This window comes from Cheilinus undulatus, linkage group 7 (genome assembly GCF_018320785.1).
Source record: "Cheilinus undulatus linkage group 7, ASM1832078v1, whole genome shotgun sequence".
NCBI classification, from domain to species: domain Eukaryota; kingdom Metazoa; phylum Chordata; class Actinopteri; order Labriformes; family Labridae; genus Cheilinus; species Cheilinus undulatus.
This window is the reverse complement of record NC_054871.1, coordinates 29613456-29635789: the sequence shown is the minus strand read 5'-3', so window position 1 is coordinate 29635789 and position 22334 is coordinate 29613456. Positions and strand designations below refer to the sequence as shown.

Below are 22334 nucleotides of genomic sequence, written 5' to 3'. Positions count from 1 at the left end.
AGTTTGCAGTAGAAAGTTTGTCTTTATGCACACTTTCCTCTTCTTTGAGGGGAAATAGCTTGTTACCTATTCAGTGTTCAGCTTTTCTGAAAACTTTTAGGGTTAAATGCTCTGGAGAGTCTTTATGTAATTAAAGTAATGAAAAAGAAAACATAATTGTCTGAGATGTGTTGACATTCTAACATTAGACCACTTAGTTTGAAAATGACAATGTGAGAAAAATAGATTAAATCTTTTCAGAATGTAAAAGCAGGAGAAGTAGCTGTCCTAATTTAAAAATATCAGTTGTTTTGTGTTTTAATTCATTGATTATGGAGCATCAATGAGAGCTTCATTAAGAGAGCAGTTGCCTTTTTTCATGTTCCAGTTTCTTTTATTTGTTGAATTGCGTTTGCTCTGCAGTTGTACTGTGTCACACAGTAAACCTGATTTGAGGACTGCTGTTTTTGGAGCAGTAGATTTTCTCTGCGGAGACATTTAGATTTTTTGAGAACTTCATTAATAGTCATATGTGGAGATTATCTTTTCTCAATTCTGTGCTTCACATCATATTTTCTTTTTCTCAGAATCCTCCTTTCTCTTAATGTCAACATCATCTTTAGAGATCTTTAGATCGAGAAAATATCCATCAATAAAAACAGTCAAGACTTAACTTTATATAGAGTTGGAAAAAAATTGGAAATTCAGACTCTGATCTGAAAACTAGAGTAAGAGAATGGGATTCAACATCCATGGTCACTGTTTATATCATTTGTCCCCCCTGCTACTGCCCTCTGCTGGTCCTGAGGCTGTGTCAGCCTCCAGCTATGTAGGAGCAGCAGCCCGGCTTCAACACACAGTCAGCCCTTTAGATTCACTTGGAGGTAAAAAAGTGAGTTTAAACACACACACACAGAACAGTTAGTTGTGTTGGATGCAGTAAGATTAGCACAAAGTACACTGTCACTCGTTTACCAGAAAAGCAATAAAAGAATGATTTAAATTCTACATTTAGAAATTTTAGATATAAGCAGTGACTTGAAAGGATTTTGACAGAAAAAAAATATTCAGGTTTTCTTTTTCTTGTGTAGAGAAAAGCATTAATGATTAACTACTTCATGTTTATTTCAGTGCTCAGAAAAACATGTTGTTTAGTGTGGCTTTGAATTACTCCTGAATGTGGGAAAGTAAGTTAGATGACTCATAACATGAAGACTGCTTAACTGCAGTGGTGAAGTAGTAAAATACAGTGTAATGAAAAAAAGCCAGGTTTTGGTTATGAATTATTTGAAATATGAAATCAAATTAAATAATACCTGTTTTTGCAAGTCTAGAAGTACTTACAAATAACTATGGCCCTTTAAATGAAAATCTAATATTGTGAAAATATTAACTGTCTGAGGTCTTCTACGAGTAATTTTTCAGTTAAACTACTGAAATAAACAAATATTCTCAGTTCAGCTAGTACAGTTAAACACACTTGTCTGCAGGACCTCCTCGGTCCTAATGGAGACCACTAAAGAGCTCTCATCCAGCTTTCTGCTGTAAAGTCCCTTTACTTTCTTAGTAATGAATAAAGAGTGTGATTATTTTAATTCTGTATAGAACTTTAAGTGATGTGAGGGAGTGTTGACCGTTTCTTCTGTCTATGTTAGATAGCAGGAAGTGCATGGAGGAGCTCAGAGCCAAAGGAAAGCCCTCATGTGACACTATTGCAACTATCCCTTTATCTCATGTGACCTCCTGTTCCCCTGGACAGCTTTCATTGGATGATTAGGAGCTACACTTCCAATGACACATGCTACTTCTTTAATAAATACAAAATTACAAATGAATGTTCAAGGATACTATAATGTACTATAAGCTTTCTCTTTATTCTTTCTTCAGCTGAGTGCTTGAAAATGTATGTATAGGTGTATTTATGGAAATATTTGCACTTTATCTATGATGTAATCTATCTTAATTTCATACATAGTGGTATTTTCACCTTTCCTCTGCCACTTTAGGGAAACTTTAAATGTCTGTCTTTTCATTTCCCCTACACTTCTGCTTCTTAATCCTCAAATTTCACATGTTAGTCCCAAAAAAAATGTTTGTGCTTGTATATTGTTGAAATGACAATAAAATACGGGATTAACTACAAAACAGAATAAAGCAATATGAAAAGAGTACATTTTGAGGTCAATATAGCCAGTGCCAGTGACTGAAAATTCATCTTCAGTGTAATATGTGATTTTGACACTGAAATAAATTTACAGCAGATACTGAAAGGAGTGAATACACTTGAAACAAATTAACAGCATTAACCACATTTCAGTTTGAGCATGCCGTTTGAAATACTGTACCTTTAATGTTAATAATGGAATTATTAATTCATAAAAATTTTCTGAAATTGGAGAATCCTTTGATGTGAAAATATGATGTGCTTGTTTTTGGAACAGAAAACTGTTTAACTAGAAAGGAATATTTTTTACTTAATCAAATCAGTATTTGGTGAAATAGTTGAGGGCAGTGCGAAGCAGGAGGCAAGGTGGAGTGAATCATTCCTTTGAAAGATTAAGACATTTTGCAGCTACGAGTTCTAGATAAGATGCAGTGCCTATAAAAAGTATTCAACCTCTTAGATGTTTTACCCTTTTGTTGATTTTATAAATTGATCATGTCAACATAATTTTGCTTTTTTGGCCAAAAAAGAAAAGAAAAGGGAAAAAAGGACAGAAAAAGACCTCAGACTGACAGGACTCCAGCCAACTGGTGCTAGTAGTCTCAGAAATTAATGAAATGGGAATCACCTGAGTGCAGTGAATGTGTCTCAAGTGATTGTAGCATAAAGACACATGTGTCTGGATGGTCCAGTCACTGGTTAATCAGTGTTCCTGGTCACCATTACACTATGAAGACAAAAAATCCAAGGCATCAAACATCCCCCAGAGTTCAGTTAAATCCATCACCAAGGAATGGAAGGAATATGGCACATGTGTAAATCTGCCTAAATCAGGCCATCCTCACAAATCAAATGACCATGCAAGAGGGAGACTAGTGAGAGAAGCCACCAAGACACCTATATGACTACTCCGAAGGAGTTACAAGCTTCAGCAGCTGAAGCTTGTTGAATAATGCTCATATTTCATCTCAACTAGTTTGTCAAAAGTCATGTGGGAGACTCCATGGCCAAGTGGAAGAAAGTTATTTGGTCTGATGAGACCAAAGTGGTGCTTTCTAGCCATCAGACAAGATCTTACGTTTGGTGGAAAACCAAACACTGCTCATCGGCACTGTGAAGCACTGTTGTGGCATTATCATGCTGTGGGGGTGCTTCTTGGTAGCCTACCCTGGAAGGCTTGTAGAGGGTAAAATGAATGCAGTAAATATAGGAAAATCCTGGAGGATGATCTTATTCAGTCTGCAAGAGAACTATGGCTTGGGAAGATTTTTTTTTTTTCCAATAAGAAAATGACGAGAAGCATACTGTGAAAGCTACACAGAAATGGTTTAAAGACAGTGACCGAGTCAAAGCCCAGACCTCAATCCTGGGCTGGTAATGAGCAATCTGTGTGCAACCTGACAGAGCATGAGCAGTTTTGCAAAGAATAATGGAGTAAAATTGCAGTGTCCAGATGTGCAAGCCTGATTGAGAACTATCCACACAGACTCTGTGCTGTGATTGCAGCCAAAGGTGCATCTACTAAACACTGACTTGAAAAGGGCAAATATTTGTAATTTATTACACATTGCATATTTTTATTAATAAATTGACCCTACTTTGTAGAAATCTGTTTTCACTTTGACATTAAAGAGTTTTTTTTGTTTTGTTTTTGTCAATAAAAGTTGAGATATAGTGAACATGATTGATTTATAAAACCAATAAAAGGGAAAAACATCCAAGGGTGAAAACTTCTATCAAATATACAGACCGGAGACATTGCTCATCTTGTCTATGAGCATATTCTGGACAAAAGGTTGTATATTTTCTACATTTACTCCACAAGCCATCGACTCAAGGATTTGTTTTAATGATCAGATCTAAACAAAGTGGATAAAATAACAAATCTGCCATGTAATGCTATTAATTTACAATACAGGAAGATATCTGTGCAGCTGTTCCTGGTAGAATATCAGCCCTGTTTCTCCTTCTAACTTTGTTAATTCCAAATAAAAAAGATGTTTTAAAATCTTTATGGTAGTCATGCTGAGTGTATGAGTCACTGTCAGAAACATCCAGAAGGGGGCAGAAAAATCTCAGTTACAAATGTATTTCTCACACTGGAACACATCTTTGTGCTGTTTCTTTTTCATGTCACATGCTTTGGTGTATTTTATCACTGTTTAGACATACCATAAGTTGCAGCTGTACACTTTAAGTTATGCATCTAACACCTCAATTTGCATAAGTGAAGACAGACGAATGAAACTGCAGGAAACATTGTTTGGCTGCAAAGTGAACTGTACTACAAAATAATGATAATAATAATAATAATAATAATAATAATAATAATAATAATGTCACACAAAGAGCTACTTCTGTCATCAAAACAATGACTTTAGTGCTCTACTCATGGTGGCTGCAGCCAGCAAAGTGGAGGTCTGTTATTGGCTGCTGGTGTGGAAATATGGCACTAACAGTTTAGCTTGGAGTCATGCTGGTGTAAAGTCATGCTAATGTTTCTACAGTCCCAGCTGGACTCATTTAAGTGTTCTTACTTTTGTCGTCCTCTTTGTATTTTTGTAGTCACCCACAGAGTGAGCTCAGTGTGGGTCCACCTCCCACTGACATGAGGGTGGTGATTAATCTGTTTAGACTCTATTAAGAACCTGTTTGCATTGCATTACATTCACCTTTAATATACATCTCCCACAGGGAAGGAGTTTGCACTTATGGGATGTATAAGCTCTTAACAAAGTTCGTCAATTGAAGTCTGAGTCTTCCTGGGGGGCTTTCATAGAGAAATTGTGTTGCATGATGGGATGAGATCATTCAGGTTAGTGGTTGATGTGAGGATTTTAAAGATGGGGGCAGAATTAAGACCTTAAAAAGCTACAGCCTTATTGTGTTGATTTATAATCTTATGTTTAACTGTTCTTGATTATGTGCAAACGAATTCATATGATGAGAAGACCTGTCCACATAACTGGCTGGGCCCCTGAAGAACCCAGAGAGGGGGCCCACCCTAGCTGTGATTTATTGATATCAATGCATGTGTGTTTGATTATAAGTGTCGCTGCTAGCATGCTGGTAAACAGTTTTTGCCACTTTTTACCCATTTTTGCCCATTTTTGCCACTTTATCCCTTTTTTGCCCTCTTTACCACTTTCAACATTTTTTTCTATTGTTGCCACATTTTGACCACATTTACAATTTTTCCCACTTTTTGCCACTTCTCACCCACTTCTGCAACATCTTTTTGAAACAGCCATCATTTGCCTTTTTTTTGCGAATTATTGCCCATTTTCACTCATTTTTGCCAATCTTTGCCAGTTTTTTGCCAACTTCAGCCTATTTTTGTAGCTTTTTCCTCTATTTGCTCATTCTGCCACTTCTTTTTGCCAACATACCCCTTCATGTTGCTATTTTTGCCACTTTCACCAATTTTCACCACTTTTATCCAGTGCTGGCCCTTTTTCATCCATTATTGTAATTTTCTGTCCCTTTTTTGCCATTTTTTGCTACTTTTCGCCAAGTTCTGCAACATCTTTTTGCCTATTTAAGCCACCTTTTGCCATTTTTCTTTGTCCCTTTTGGACCCTTTTCTCTCATTTACACCACTGTTGCTGCCTCTTTCCCATTTTTTTCACTTTTCATCCATTTTTGCCACATATTGCTGCTTTTTATCTGTTTGATGCTAACTTTTTGCCACTTTAGACCCCTTTTGCATTGTTTTTGCTACTATCAGCCCTTTTTTTCACACTTCTTTTTCCCACCTTACCCCTTCATATTGCCACTTTCTGCCACTGTTCATCAATGTTTGCCGCTTTTAACCCATTTTTGCTCTTATTGAACATTTTCCCATTGTTTTTTCTGGCCACTTTTTGCCAATATATTTCAAATTGTTTTTGCTGGCTTGCTCCATTATGCCACCTTTTGGCCATTCTTCCCCCATTTCTGCCTTTTTTTGTTTTTTGTTTTTTTTTCATTTTTAATCCATTAATGCCTTTTTTTGCCTATTTCAACCCTTTTTGCCATATATGACCATTTTTCCCCTTTTAAAAGTTATTCTGTTCTTTTTCAAAAAACATGTCTTAGTTTTTTCTACTATATTTTCTGGCACAGTGATATTTGTGTACATTATGGCCTAGCTAATCTGGCATAACTTCTCTAACAATTTAATTCAATGTACCATCCCCATTGTTAACATCACTAATAAAATGGTAATTCTGTGTGAAGAAAAGGGGCTTACATTTTGAAGAAGGCTTTATTTGTACTACAGCATGAATAAATAAATTCATTTGTGTTCCTTTGATAAGAGTGGTTACTATTCAGAGTAAAAATAAAAAAATGGATATCACAGTTTAACTTTACAATTTACATTTGCTGACCCCCATGGGTCCCCAGTTTTGCTGCGCCCCAGAAAGCTTTCCCTTTCCCCCCTTATGAACGGCCTTGATGATACGATCAGGTGGAATGGCAGTCGTGTTTTCCTCCCCGTCCTTCTCCATTATGAGGTACTTTATCACCTGATGCCGCAATTTCTATCTTTTTTTCTGTCAGGCACTCATTTCTTGACTATTACTCACTAGTCAACAAATACATCCAATGACGACTTTCTAAGCCTGTGAAAGAATACGTGGATCAACCCACTTGGAGGTTTTCTACTTCGCCCTGCACGCCTGTGTGTAAAAATTTTGCACTTGGCGCAGATCAGATAGCCAGAGAGGAGCCAGTCGAGGAAGTGAGGAGGAGGGACCAGAGCAGTGGCGTGGTGTGTTTGTGTAGAAAGAAGAGTTTATTCTGGATTCTCCTGACGCCTCCAGCGCTGTGAAAGCCGAGTATCTCTGCACTTTCTGTTTTGGTACCCATCGCAGTAATGCGCGCGGAAAGACTCGCGACTCCAGCGGTGACTTTTTAACGCGCTGTCTTTTTAAGAAAGCTCCACACCTTTTGGTGTCAATGTCAGCACAGGTAGTTCCGAGGATCCCGGAAGAACTCGTACTGCAGGTTGCCAGATTGTTTGCATAGCCTGAACTTTTATTGCAAATCGAAGAGAGCGCCCATGGACTTCCTAACCTTACCCAAAAAGTAGTTATCCTCTCGCAAAGTTCCATATTTAGAAGTAAACGAACGAAGAGAAGATGAAGGAGCTAAAGAAGAAGAAGTTGTACGTGGTGATGGACGTGCTGTGTGTTATAGTCGGTAAGTTATCTCTAACTATACGTCAGCACAACCTGACTTATTATCTGGGAATTACATTTCAGTGATGTCAGCAAGCTCAAGATTCTATCTTTGTAGTGACAGCAATTTCTTGCCAGTCGGTGGGTGTGTTTGTCTGCTTGCACCCATGGCAGCAACTCAGGAATCTGGCTTATTTGTGTGTTTATTTACGCTTTAAAATGAGAGGGAAACGCGTTTCTAATGAGGGGAAGAGTCCCAGGGAAACACGGAAGCGATTTTATCGGAATCTTTCTCAAAAATGCTAATGACTTCCATGCTAGAGAGTTTTTAGAGCAGTCAGTCATCTGTTTGCATGCATTGCAATACTGTTCAGTCCAGGCAGCAATGTGGCGTTAAATGGCACCGTGTCCAAAGAGGAAATATCATTCTTTTTTCCTCCCACAGCGCTGCTGCTGCATGCTCCAGACTTACCAGAAAACTTTGCAGAATTTGACAGAGCCTCAGGAAGCTGAATGTTTGTTTATGGAAATTTGATATGCATGTGTGCTTTGCTTATTCCCATTTTTCTTCTATATTTTGTCTGCCAGGAATCTTCCCAAGAATGTCACCACTTCCCGCAAACAGTGTTTATCTCAAGAAAAAGCTCATATGTCTCCACAGACTGTTGTTATACATTCAGCTTCAGTTAGAAACCATTTATCAGGGAACAATATGTCCTCTTTTTTTCATTTCCACTACTGCAGTAACATGATCACATCATTACAGTACAAGTTTGTCTCTCTTTGCCCCTCTGGGCAGTAATTACAATAATGAGATGGTTGGAAAATGAACCACTTTCATGACAAGTTGTGGTTTCACTTGTGATCATTCATATTTTGCTATCAATCTTTGATTTGACTGAATATAATATGACATTATGACCACACTGCTTTTCATTAAATGGTAGTAAAACATTGTTTTAATTTATTATTGACTGAAAATGCAGATCAGATTAATTAAACCATATTTAATCCACCAATTCATACTTGAAATTATTGTATGTCTCATTAGAGGATATGAAATTTGCCAATTACAAAGGATTGTTTAAAGACAGCTCAACTGTTTGTATTAATCCAACTTTAAAGAGGTTAAACCAACAAAGGGATTCAGATCTGATACAAGCAATAAAACATAATCCCAATATAGATAAATGAAAATCAAAGTAAATAATGTCATTTTAAAACCAGCAGGACTTTATGGCTGTTTGCATGCCACTTGTAATCCTCCAGGAGTATAATTCTAATCCTATCATAACATCAAGCCCAACAACTCCTCCCTAAGAAGAAGAAGCCATTTTCAGCAGCAGCCTCCCTGATAATGTGTCTGTGTTGAATGTAACACTGTGGTGAGGCTTAGTCTGCATTAATGCCACCAACCTTTGACTGACAGGTGCTACGTAACAGCTTGCTGTGTTCATCCCCTGTTCTGTGAAGGTGGTGCGGTGGGAGGCAGAGCACAGAGAGTAAAGGACGATGGCTCATGCATGCGTTGATCGGCTCTGATGTGCAGTTTTAAGCCCCGCCTCCTCTCGCTGAGCTTTTCAGGGAGCTTAGGGGTGTATTTTTTCCATGTGAGGGAACATCCACAGACTGCTGAAGTTGATAAGCTGAGCCGTTTTGCTGTCACAAGTCTGGGATTAACGTCTGGGCTGGGTTTGCTTGGTCGGTAGCTCGGTCAGGTCTGGGTAGAAGTATCCCACCCTGATGCCACCCACGTCTCTCAGCCAAATACTCGTCAAATCAACCTCAAGCTTATGTGCGGCTTCCCCAGCCATGCAGTAACAAGCTGACAAAGCTTGTAATTATGTCCACCATTAGTCTATATGGAAACTTAGTTTGGTTTTGTTTGTGTTTTTTATTGTAAAACCAAACTTCCGTGTAAGTCAACCAATGTTGATGTTTTTTCTCTCCTATAGACATCAGTTTTCTTCTTTAGCTTTTCTTCTCACCAATAGAAACATGCTTCTCGTCTTCACTCACCTCTGATTATGAATCTCCTGTAAGGTAGTCCTGATATTGAAACCAGTATTAGTAACAGGCCTTTATGGTGCTGATCTAAAAAATAATTCTGGTATTAGGCCTAATATGGTTCTGATCAGTGTTAGATAACTTGTTACGTTACTGCAGTACATGCTGAGGGAAAAAAAATGCTTTAGAGATCTTTGACATGACAAAAAAATGAATCCCTTTTGACGCGTCACACATGTCAGCGATTTTGTCCTGAAAGTGTGTAGCCCACTGTGTGCCTGCCTTTGAGTGTGTCAACTCTACAGTCAATTTACAGCTTAATTTAGGGCCCTTAATCTGTTACTGTGCAGATCAATAACAGACATTATAACCCCAGCAGCTCTTAAATATGATCACAAATGCCAATGGACTACATAGATGCTAACATTACACCAATAGGGACCTTAATGACATTGTATTCAAATACATGTACTTTAATATGGAGCTGACCCCCCCATAGAGGTATAACAGCCTCCGCTCTTCTTCAAAGGCTTTCCACAAGATTTTAGACTGTGTTTGCTCATTCATTCTGTAGAGCATTATTAAGGTCGGGCACTGATGTTGCACAGTAAAGCCTGGCTTGTGATCTCCATTTCAGTTCATCCCAAAGGTCCTCAGTGGGTTGAGGTCAGGGCTCTGTGCAGGCTAGTCAAGTTCTTCCTCACCAAACTCTTCTTATAGTCCTTGCTTTGAGCACTGGGGTACAGTCATGTTGGAATAGAAAAGGGCCTTCCCCAAACTGTTGCTACAAAGTTGGAAGCATAGCACTGTCCAAAATGTCTTGGTATGCTGAAGAAGACTGCCCATCACTGGAGATAACAGGCCTAGCCCAAACCCTTAAACACACCCCCATAGCATTATCCCTCCTCCACTAAACCGGAAATCCCTGCATGCAAGGGCTACCATTTTATAGAGCAGCGAAGAAGAACCAGAGGACCCACTGCAGCAGCAAAGAATGGTGGCTGCCTGACAGTTTTTCTCTGAACGAGTCTGGAACTCGTGTGACTTTTGGGGACTTTAATGATTAAATCCACACCAGTAAACCAGATGTTGAAGTCCTTTTATATCCATTTTAATCGACCTATGATCATTTGCAACTGCTAGCCCGAATGCTAACCGCTATATTGTTTACCCTTTGTAAGGGTTTATCAGCCAGTTGCAGGCTGTTCTGTAATCACGTCATGCTGCCTGGATAGAGCATAATGGAGAGAGAGATAGAGAGAGCCTGTGAAGCAGCTCTCTGTATTATTTTGATATTTAGGATTAAAACTCAATAATCAGCAGGAAAACAACTTTAGGGTCACAGAGATGCTGTATATTGTGATTCTATTTGTTGATTCTATCTGTTGAGGTCTTAAATGATTTACTAGTCTGTACAGTCAGTCCAAAAATTTCACACTGGTGTCAGATCAGTATTAGGTATTGGCTGATACCAACACCTTGAAATCGGAATCGGAATGGAAAGGAAAGGTATCGGAACATCCCTACTAAATAATAATGACCCTTATCAGAGCAACAAGAAATAATTTTGTTTATTCATGCTATAGTGCACTATATCCTTTTTAAAAATGTAAACCCCTTTCATCATAATTAGTCCAAAATGTGCACAAATGTCTGGATGCCAGAAAATAAAGTAGAAGAAACTGACATAACTTTCTTGTAAAATAGAATAATTGTATAAGAGACAAAAAATGGTTGTAAAGCATAAAAAATGGGTCAAAATACGCACAAAATGGGCTTAAATTAATTTAAAGGCAATAAAGGGTAAAAAGTACCAACGATGGGCAACAAGAATTTGCATAAATGGGCAAAAAGTGGCAAGGTTGCAAAAAAAAAGTTTTTTTAAATGGCCAAATAGTTGCAGAAACAATGCAAAAATGTGTGGCATTGGCAAAAATGGGTTTAAAGTGTCAAAAAGGGTCAAAAAGCAGCAAAAATGGGATTAGGTGGCATAAAGAAGTGGTATCAATGGGCAAAAAGTTGCAAAATCAAAGCAAAAATGGGCAAAAACTTTATTAAAAGCGGGTTAAAAGTGTCAAAAATGACAAAAAAGTGGCACTAATGATTAAAAAGGAGCAAAAAGGGGTGAAAGGTGGGAACATATTGGCAAAAGCAACAAAAGAGTGGTAAACATGAGCAAAAAGGGGCATAAATAGGCAAAAAATGGAAAAACGTAGCAAAAATTAGTGAAAAGCAGCAGAAATCTGTTAAATTGGAAAAAAAAGATGTGGCAATTGTTGATGGAAAAAGTGGTGAAATCGGTTAAAAAGTGGCGTGAATAGATAATACCAACATCAGAACCCAGTAATTGCTTGACATACTATTCAGCTCCAAAATGAAGTAACTGTTCAGGATGTTAGCACCAATGCTACTCATCCATCACACATACATTGATATTATCAATTAATCATAACTGGATAGGGCTCATTCTCTGCGTATTTCAAGGGTCTAGTCAATTCTGTAGGCAGGCCTGTCTGATATGAAAAAGTAGGAATGGCATCTGTCCAATACTGATACCGATATTGATAACAGAAGTATCATCACACTAATTCATGTAATGGGAGCAATACTACTTTCCACTTTAATAGTGCAATAAACATCAAGGCTAGCTAAACATCAGTAATCTGTGTTTTTCTATCCATTTTACGTACATTTTTGAATTGTAATTTGTATGGGGGTACTCTGCCAGTACTTGGCCAGGCTTTTAGAATATTTCTCATCTCATGTTTTTAGCATGTGCAGGGTACATTTGTCTCTCACCCACAATGTTGTTGATTTTGAACTGAAGGCCACATAAAAGCTGCAGATACAATAACTTGTGGTTTCTCTGGTATGCTCTCACTCACCCACACCCTGCCCTACCCAAAAAAACTAAAAGCGGTCATCACATAAATGGATGAGCTTGTGAAACCCAAAAACAACTGGACCTTTAAAGGGGTTAGAAATCTGATGCAGAATTGTCCATCCAGAGTAAAGAAAGCCACTGATTTTTTGGATGTAGTCAGAGCGTCTTGGCCTTGAGTTTTTTGCTCCTGGTAAGCTCTTGTCCCTCCTCCTCCATTCTTTCTTCACTGTATCCCTCCCTTCCTCTGTCTGTGTAAGACTACACTCAGCACAAATAGACGGTGGGTGTTGGCTGCGAGTACAGAGAGGAAAGACCGGCCTTTAACCTCTCCCTGCCCACAGCTGCTTGTATCTGTAGGTGCAGCAGTGCAGGTGGAGGCGGTTTAGGCGTAAGAGGAGCAATGTGACTCGGTTGCTGCTGTAGGTGACATGAATGTGAACGAGCTGTGAGTTATGAGTGATGTGTTGTACTCTTAAGAAAGACCTGTGTATGATTAAATGGCCTGGAGGGAAGGCCTTGGTGCAACATATGCTCACGCAAACTTTTGTTTTTCCACTTGTGGACGCTTTGTTGTGCTTGAAAGTAGGTTAGGATAAACCAGTTCTTTTACAAGACTATTATGTCATTGGTTACACACACCAAAGTCTACAATAGGCCAAAGGAGACACTGAAGCTGAACATTTTCTTTTAAGATGTTGGTACACAATTTTGCTTGAAAGGCAAGGTTATAATATTAAACTCTTTTTTCATGTGGTATTAACTAAGAGCTTGCAGATGCTGCACAAATATATTGGATCTTTATGTTAGAGAATGAGGAAGTGTGAGTGAGTATTTTTATTTTTTCCAAACCCTGAAATAGTTTTCATTTATACATTTTGTTGTAGCGTCTCATTATTGGCAGTCTTATTAGCTCAATGTCGATTGGACGGTGTTGCTGAAGCCGTTTTGTTGCAGGGTCTCAGGAGAACTGGGCCTCTTATTGCGGTCGTGTTGGGAAGAAGGATTGATCCCAGTTCTCAGAGAAAAAGGCAGTGAAGACGTTTGATGGGAATGGTTTTCCTCAGGAGAGCTGTGTCATGGAAACTGGAGCCCTCTGAACAAACAAGCTCATTCCTCTGAGAAATATGAGCCATGTTTGTTTCTTCTTCTCAAGGTTTTATTTTTGTAATTGTCATAATTGCATGGGGATCTCTGCTAAACTTGAAAGTCTAACATCAGTCTTTCAGTTAAATGGATGTAGATCATTTGTAGTGGTTTTATTTGAAAAGTTGCATTACCTCATTAATTTTGAGACATTTTAACTGCAGGAAGGCCAATGTAGTGTATGAATGACCTCAACAATTTGTGCTCTTATTGGAAACAGAGTAATGAGAGGAAGATGTTAAACACTACTACAAAATCAGAGTATGATTACCATTACTTAAACCGGTCTGAGGAGTTTAAGCTAAACTTTGAACAAAAAGTGAAGACATTTGTGTTTGGTAGATTATTTCTTTGTTGTCACAATGCTTTTTGGCAATAAATCTTAAACTGTTGGAAAGCCTGTTTATTTTTCTTTTAAATGGTGCTACATGTATAAGGAACATGCATTTGTGGGATGAGCAGCAGAGCTGAGTATGTGGGTTGCACCCATGAAAAAATTGCCAAATCTTCTCTGCCAGTGCCAAACAGCTTATTCTGCTGTTGCTGTTGGCTCTTGTTTGAACTTCTGGTATCTCCAGGTGCTGTGTCTGTTCCAAGAATTGGCATGCAATGTTTGATGCTACAACTTCAAGCTGTCAGGCCTGTTTGCGCTGTTTTTGGCTACACATGCACTGGAAAACTGAACATGTGTAGAAATGTTATGTTTAATGATGAGTCCAGATTCTGCCTATGGAAGTTGGATTGTAGGGACAAGTGTGGAGAAGACGTTGAGAATGCTATGCTGATTGCTGCTCCAATAGAGTAACATCTTTTGGTGGAGGCAGTTTGATACAGTGGGGCGGCATCTCCCCCACTGGATAAACGAGGTTTGTCATCATTGGTGACAATCTCAATGGAGCGAGATATTGAGATGAGACACTGCAATCAGTGGTAATCCCATATCTCTGCAGCCTAGGACAGAACTTTATCCTTTGGGATGACAGTGCTCAACCCCCACTCAGCAGGGTTTATCAGAGACTACCTCCAGAATTTGGGAGTGAAGAGGATGCATTGGCCTGCCAGCAGTCCTGACCTCAACCCCATTGAAAAGTTTGGTATCCACAAAAGGAAAATGCTAACAGGCATTCCAGGGGTATAAGATTTATTTCTAAGATGCGTTGTTACAACAAAGAAATAACTAGAAAAGAGAGCGCAGACCTCCGCCATAAGCCCTATCTCCCAATAGTGAAAAATCCTTTAAAACACATTCCTGGATCCGAACAGTGATCCAGATCACTCTCAAAATCTAATTTACTGATTACTCCCTCCCCGGTGGGGTGGAGACCCGGTGAGGCAAAGCACTGGCTTTGCTACATATGGAATGTCATGGAGGAAACACCCATGGTCTCACCAGACGACTGAAAGTCATGGCAGAGGGTGAATATTCCTCTATTCCTCCCAGCATTGTGAGTATTCTCACTACAATTCGCTGTCTTTCTCTCCAGCACCAAAAACATGCTGCTGGGATTGAAGTTACTCATGTCCGCCATCTCCTGGTGTAAAGTGGTAACAGCACAGACCTCCGTCATTAGCCCTATCTTCCAATAGTAAAGAATCCTTTAAAAAAAATTCCTGGATCCAGACGGTGATCTGGATCAGTCCCAAAATCTAATCAGTTTTTCCTTATGCCATTTCTGACATTTCCTGAAAATTTCATGAAAATCCGTCCATGACTTTTTGAGTTATGTTGCTAACAAACAAACAAACAAACAACCAAACCCACCGATCACATAACTTTAAGTGGCATTTTTTCACAACAGCAGGCTTTTTTGAATAAAAATAGAAAATTTACAGACAGGGGAAATTTAAATTTAAACACACCACAAACTAAAGAAACCCCTAAGAAGGTTAGGGTTAGGCACCTGGACCCTAAAAGTCAGGGTTTCAGTGGGAGGGGGATAAAATAAAAGATAACACACCACAAACTAAGGAAAACCCCAACAAGGATTAGTATGTCACTGCCTATCCCACGGTCGAGGTCGCTCCATTGTAGAGGTCTGCAACAGATGTCTGTAGCCAGATGCCCCTCACATTTTGTGCTAGGTTCAGTTCTTAACCTTAAAAAGTAAATAAGACATCAGACCACCAGCAACTCAATTAGTTATTTTTATATAGTTTTAGTGACTAAAACCACAGTTGCAAGGTAGTTGTGTGATTAGGTGATAAAGGACCTAGAGGTGAAACAGCCTTTATTTTACACTTTCCATGAACTGTAATCCCATGCAGAAGTTAAGTATAAGTAAAACAATACTGAATCACCTTCATGGGTTAGGTCAGAACCTGTGTGGCCTGCTTCTTTGATCCCCTCTAAAATCCAGACTCTTTGATTTCCACTCCAGATTTGGCCGACCTCCCTCCCACCACTCTCACACAACCTCCACTTGCCACCCCGTCTCCTTCTGCACCGCTTGCAGCTAAGCACGCGTGAACGATGCACAGAGCGAAACTGCGGGATTAAAAATAAAGAATGAGCAGGAGCAGGATTTGGTGTGACTGGTGAGCTTGGGCGTTTCTCTTGTGAATTAGAATTCCAGAGGCCAGTGCCGGTGGAGGTTGTAGGCTCAGCACATACCTTCCACATGAGTCAGTTGGGCTAGGGGTGAGACAGTCAGAAAGAGGGAGCTTGGTTGTTTTGTTACCGCAAACCATCTTTGAAAGGTCTAACATCACCTATGTTGTAGAGCTTTGGTGGTATGAACCTCTCGCTGTCATTCAAACAAGTGTGTTGGCCTATAAAGAAGGAAACTAAGGGAAATATAAAAAAAAAAGGGGTTGTTCACAGTGAACAACTAGAGGCCTGAAGAGTAGCACTGATTTAAGTAAAGACACAAATAATGGTGAGAAAAAAATGGATTGAAAAAGGCAGAGAAAGACGCTTGATGCCCTTTGCCTTGGGAAAAAACAAGAGTGGAATAAATGAGATGGAGGAGTGAATGTTCCAGCTGTGACCCTGAAGGAAACTTTGAGACCAAACAGGGCAGCCCCAGGGCATGAGAGCACCCCTAGCACACATACAGGTTTAACACGCCTCGAAAATATGCATAATTAAACCTCAGACTGTATGTTTTTCAACTTGTGTGGAATAATTGTCCCTCAACATGGTCTTGCAGGTGCAGCAGGTTGTGTCAGAGAAACCAGTGCTGGTGGGTGTGAGGCACTCTCAAACTATCGCAACAACTTCCACGCAGGCGTCAGCTTTACTTTAGAAAGACAGAAAGGAGGACAAAAATGTGAAAAAAACAACTTGACAGAGAGAAAACGTGACAAGCCTCGAATCTCGACTGTGGTCCGAAAAGCTCTGGCATAATTGCACATCTGCCAGCTAAATAAAGCAGCGTCCCATTGAGGCCTCTATATTTACAACAGAAGGAGAAGTGTGTGGGAGGACACTGCATTTAACAGAATGACTGACAGGAAAGATGGAGCAGCAGAGAGAAGAATGAATGACTTTGAAAAAGAGGAGGGGAAAGAAAGGAGGATGTGAATCATCTGTGGTGAAAGGAAGAAGAGAGGGGTTTTCTTCTTTCGCCTTACACTGACATCTTTGTCACAAAAGTCATCCTTTATGCTCTTCAGATCCTCTTAAAACACAGCCAATGCTTTTTGTAAAGCTGTTAGTTTCAAATTTAGCAAGAGGAGGCGATGAGATGTTGATGGTAAAACTTGCTAATTCACATCTAATTATATGGGAAGTATCCACCTCCCAAAAACGGAATTGTTGGCTCTAAATTTTATTCCTCTGACTGTTTTATCCCCCTCAGACCCTCATGACACAAAGCCACTGCTCATTACTCACCATTTTGTTGCTTCATTAGCAAGTGGAGGCATCTGCTGAATGCTAATTTGCAGCTAGGTAAGCAGGAGCCCCTTCAAAAAATCAAGTCAAGTCAAACTGATTTATATAGCACAAAAATGAGCTATGAGCCATGATCATTTTCTTTGTATGCTTATTTAACACCTCTAACCCCCTTGACATGAGGCCATTGCATACTGTGCAGCTCTTGGGAGGAAGGGCTACTGCTAATACTCACTGAACAAGAGGCCTCCACATTTTGAATATAAACCCATCGCCCCTGAATTTTTTCCTTATAAAAAATGTGTCTTTATTGACATGTCTACTGCTAATAACTCTGCTTTTGTTGCTTTTAAAGCAAGGCCATTCCACAGGGTGTCAATGCTAATAATTTGCAGCCATTTGTTGAGAAATATTTCACCTGCCAAAAATGGAACAATTGCTTTAAAAAGGTTTCTCTTATGAGCGTTGTAAAACTCTTCAGACCATCATGATATATGACTTTTGGTTAGCACCTTGCTTTTTATTGCTCTTTTGACTGAATTAAGCAATGAGGAGCTTATCATATGGGATTCTAATTTGCAAGCAGGTAAATAAGAAGCCTACTACTTTAAAAAACATGTAAGCTTTGTCTCAGAATGTTTTTGTCTTGACTTGTTTACAGTACCTATAAAAATGTTCCCCCCTTTGATGTTTTACCCTTTTACTGATTTTATAAATCAAGGAAGGGCAATATTATTTGTATTATTTCACAGGAAATAATACAAAAACCTATTTAATGTCAAAGTCAAACAGATTTGTACAAAGTAATGTCCATTAACTAAAATGTGTAATGTAAAATAAGTGATTGCATAAACATTCACCCCCTTTAAAGGGAACCTAATTTAACAGAGGTCTTGCCAATTAGTGCTAGTAGTCTCACAATTAATGTAATGGGGATCACCTTAGGGCAGTGAATGTGTCTCAATTGATTATAAAGACACCTGTGTATGGCAGGTCCAGTCACTGGTTCATCAGTATTCCTGGTTACCATTACACCATGAAAACAAAAGAACACTCCTCAGAGTAAAGATTGTTGAAAAGTTTAAGTCATGGGGGATGGAAAGAAAAATAAAAACTTATAAATCTGCCAGGATCAGGCCATCCTCCCAAACTGAGTGACCGTGCAAGATGGAGACCTGTGAGAGAGGCTATTAAGGTACCTATGACAAGCTTCAGCAGCTAAGATGGGAGAGACTCTGCATACAACAACTGTTGCCCAGGTTCTTCTCCAGTCAAAGCTTAATGGGAGAGTGGTAACGAGAAACCTACAAATGAATCTTGATGAAAGTCTGCCAAAAAGAATGTAGGAGACTCCATGGTCTGAAACACACCATCTCCACTGTGAAACAGTGGTGGCAGCATCATGCGGTGGGGGTGCTTCTCAGCTGCCAGCCCTGGAAGGCTTGTAAAAGTAGAGGGCAAAATGAATACGCCAATAAATGGTTGACTACTGACTGAAGCAGTAGTGCGCATGTGCGTTTTCAGAAACTGTCGTTTTCCCTGTTTACATGGAGATGGGGGCATTTTGAAAACGTTTCGCTCTGGAGCCTGTTTCCAAGTTGTTCCATTTACAGGCACCAAAATGCCATTCTCATGTAAACAGACAGCCAAAACACTACAAAAGATTTGCATTCCACCTGGAAACGTTGTTGTGTAAACAGAGCCTCAGTGTTGTGTTGAGTAATTAAATGTGTATGTGTTGGGGATGCAAATGCTAATACCCAAAAATGTAAAACTAAGTATACAAAAGGCCACAGCCTCTCAAATATGGAACTAATGCATCAGATTTTTTTTCTGTAGACTTGATTAACATGTCTGTTGCTAATAACTCTACTTTTATTTTTTTAGCTTTCTAAGAAAGAGCATGCCATGGGGTGCAAACTTGTCAAAAATTTAACCACTTCTTCTAAAAAAGGTTTATCTTATGAGTGTTTTAAGCTCTTCAGACCCTCTTGAAATGTGGCAATTGCTCATTACTTTATTTTTGATGCTCTTTCAGCAGTATTAAGCAATGAGGTACTAATGCTATGGAATAATTCGCAGCCAGTCAGATGTGAAGCCTTTAGCCTTACCTACCTTGCAAAAGCATGACCATTTACAGAAAAAAATCCTCATCTGATCCTTTTATACCCTTTAAAACCTCTTGACACTTTTTTGTTTCTCTTTTAGCAAGGTGGGCAATGTGATGCTAATGTTACTGAATATTAATTTTCAGCAAGTTAATGAGAATCCTATCCTCCCAAAACTGAACCATTTCTCTTGAAATGGGCCTTTGAAAACCTTGGACAGGAAAGCCTGAGTCCTTCATAATGCACCTTCAAAGAGGATTCAAATTTAGGGGCTCTGGTGGGAGATTTCTAACTGGTGGATGAAGATAAGCTTCCTGGCTACATGACAAACTGGCAGTTCCCCCTCTGTCTGCAGACGCAGATGTCTAGAAAGAAGGTTCTCCTGTATCATGACAACAAATCTCCATTACCTTCTGTTGTTTTCCATGGGAGAAGAGAAGGGATAGATGTTTAGGTGTGACTAATCTGAAGGACACTGCTTGGTCTTCAGATGCAGCTCTGAGTGCAGTGTCAGTCTGGACTGTGGTATTCTAGAGACCTACTTTGTCTGCCCAGGTGTCTATTTATTGCCCATAAGCTGTGGCTGAAGCTGTGTGTCTGCTTTTTAAGAGAGAGGCATGTTTGTTTCTTGCAGACTTTATCCACAGAGGCTCTGCTCATGAGACACACATCCACACACTCAGGATGTCCCACTTTATCCTCGCTATGAGAGCAGACCAGACTCTTGCATCATTTTATTTGCGTACTTTTATTCACATCCAAACTAGTAAAAAAGTCAGCTGAACTCATTAATCCAAAAAAAAAAAAAAATTCACCCCTTTTTTTTTTTTTTTTTACAAGTCAGGGGTGGGTTATTTAGGGCCAGGTGCTCTGACTTCACTCAGTCTGGCAAAATCCAAACTTAGAGAAGCAGATCAAAAAAAACTTTTAACGGACTTTTCACATGGCTAAATAAACACATTCAAGTGACACTTGAGGTTGCAATGACACTGATGTACAAGCAAAAGTAAGTTGGTCTTTTTTGAACTCGTAATGTGAATTAAAGGAATGTTTCATTAGCTCCTGGTGCCTTTCTTTGAAACTTTTCACTTCATGTTTCTTTCACTCTGCTATGAGTAATCACTCTGCTCAGGCAAGAGTTAAAAGCCTCATAAAACAGTTTGAAGTTACCAAACCACGCGACTCCACTACAGAAATAATGATGTCCTTCTGCCACCTTGAAGTGACATTTATTATTGCTGTATTAAGAAAATAAACCTTTCCTGTCTTTGACCTCCTTATTTTAACACAAAACTTGATGTTATTTCATTATCAGTATCCCGGCAGTTGAGTCTTTGCTTTTGTTAGCAGATCTAGGGCTTAATAACCTTACAAAGCAGATGGATTTGCCTGTTTCTGTGTTTCTCAGTGGCAAAACCATCTTGCAAAACTCCCACCTGAACAGATTGGGCCCTGTAAGAAGTGACAGGACCAATTAGCATTAAGAGGCAGTGCTTTCAGGCGCAGCGGACTCGTGAGGTAAGCAAGCAGCAACAAGTGGCCGGTGGCAGGAGAGGTTAGCATGGATGCTGCTAAAGCATCAGTTTTATCAGAACTTGACGGCATTTCATCGTCAGAAGAAGAACAAAGGACAGCATTGAGTTCTTTTCTTTACAAAAACAACAAAAGTCGGAGTAATGTCGTTGGAGTAAAGTAGTCTACTGACATGTCTAGTCGCTATGGTTCCTGTTATACAGTTCTCTAACAAGTTAAAAGGTTTTTTTTTTCATATTTGTTGATGCGAACGCCATTATGCTCTCAAATATGTTTAACCCCTTAAAGCCTGTTGTATCATATTTGATAAATACTTTTATGATACCTCTATCTAATTGATATGACCATGAATTACTAAAAACAAACTTGTGAATACAGTCTGATAAATGATAAAAATGACCTCAAGTGAATTATGAGTTATCAAAAACACCTAATGTATCAAATGAGATGCAAAAAATATATATGTTAAATTTTTTTTTTGTGAACAACTTTTTTATTGAACCATTGCGGATGCAACATCTGTTGATATCCATATATGTTAAATTTTATGGATTTTTTTTTTTCTGATTTCAGTAGAAAGTGAAATAAACATTTCAGTTCCAAAAAAAATGAATTTTCTGGCTAGAATTTATGTTTTCAGGCTTTAATGGGTTAAGGTATTGGGCTTGCCATGTACTTTTCACTCCTGACCATAATGGACTAAAAACACTGCAAATGTTGAAAACAACATTTTGAAAATTTCCAGCATCAGGGTGGCCAAAGAAAGACAAATTTAATGAGACAGAATTTTCCTCTTTCTTTGTGTCTTTTTCCCCCTCCATTACAAACTGAAATATTGGCAGAGAAATTCTGCAATTTAATGTAATATTCCAGAACTTTTGACTCAGCGACTAATTCCTGTAAAAACCCTGAATCCAGTTGTGCCTGTTGATCGAGGTCCAACCATTTTTCTCTGAGGTTGAAAGGTAAACCACAGGCACTTTTTTCTTGGGATTTTGCTGTTTCTTTCAAGCTGGAAGCAGGATACAGATGTATGACCTAAAAGCAACATCAGTAACTACATATGACTGGTGCTACCCTGAGACAGGATGTAAGAGACCCAATATTGTGAATTTGGAACAAACAGGATTTGGGTTGCTCTAAGAGGAAACTATAAAGAGTAAGACTTTATACAATAAGCTAACCATGTCCTGACATGGTTGAAGGATGTGTAAACAGGGAGGCAGAGACGTCTGCTGGTTGGTGTACGATGGGAAGTTGTCATGCAGGGACAGGTGTCATCCAGCTGCAGCTACTAATACACAGAGCAGGATATGTAGTCAAAGCTGGGGAGGTGGAATAAATGAACCAGTCAGGTCTTAGCTATGGAAATTGTCTGGCACTAAAATTAGTTTTATATTCATAGTTAGCACCTGTGTGGTTATAGTGATCTTCATACATTTATAGAAATAAGATAAGTTATTTTTGGGTAGTGGGAAGTTAGACTGATACCATTCTTTGTGATATTTTCATTTAGATA

General features: G+C 39.0%; 1 protein-coding gene across 1 annotated transcript in view; it reads left to right on the top strand.

Moving 5' to 3' along the window:
- Positions 1–6715: 6715 nt before the first annotated feature.
- Positions 6716–22334, top strand: part of plpp2b (phospholipid phosphatase 2b) — a 32438-nt gene continuing 16819 nt past the window's right edge. Inside the window, exon 1 of the mRNA XM_041791159.1 lies at positions 6716–7327. Within this exon, the coding sequence (XP_041647093.1) occupies positions 7267–7327 (61 nt within the window). The 5' untranslated portion in view covers positions 6716–7266. The remainder of the gene's footprint in view (positions 7328–22334) is intronic.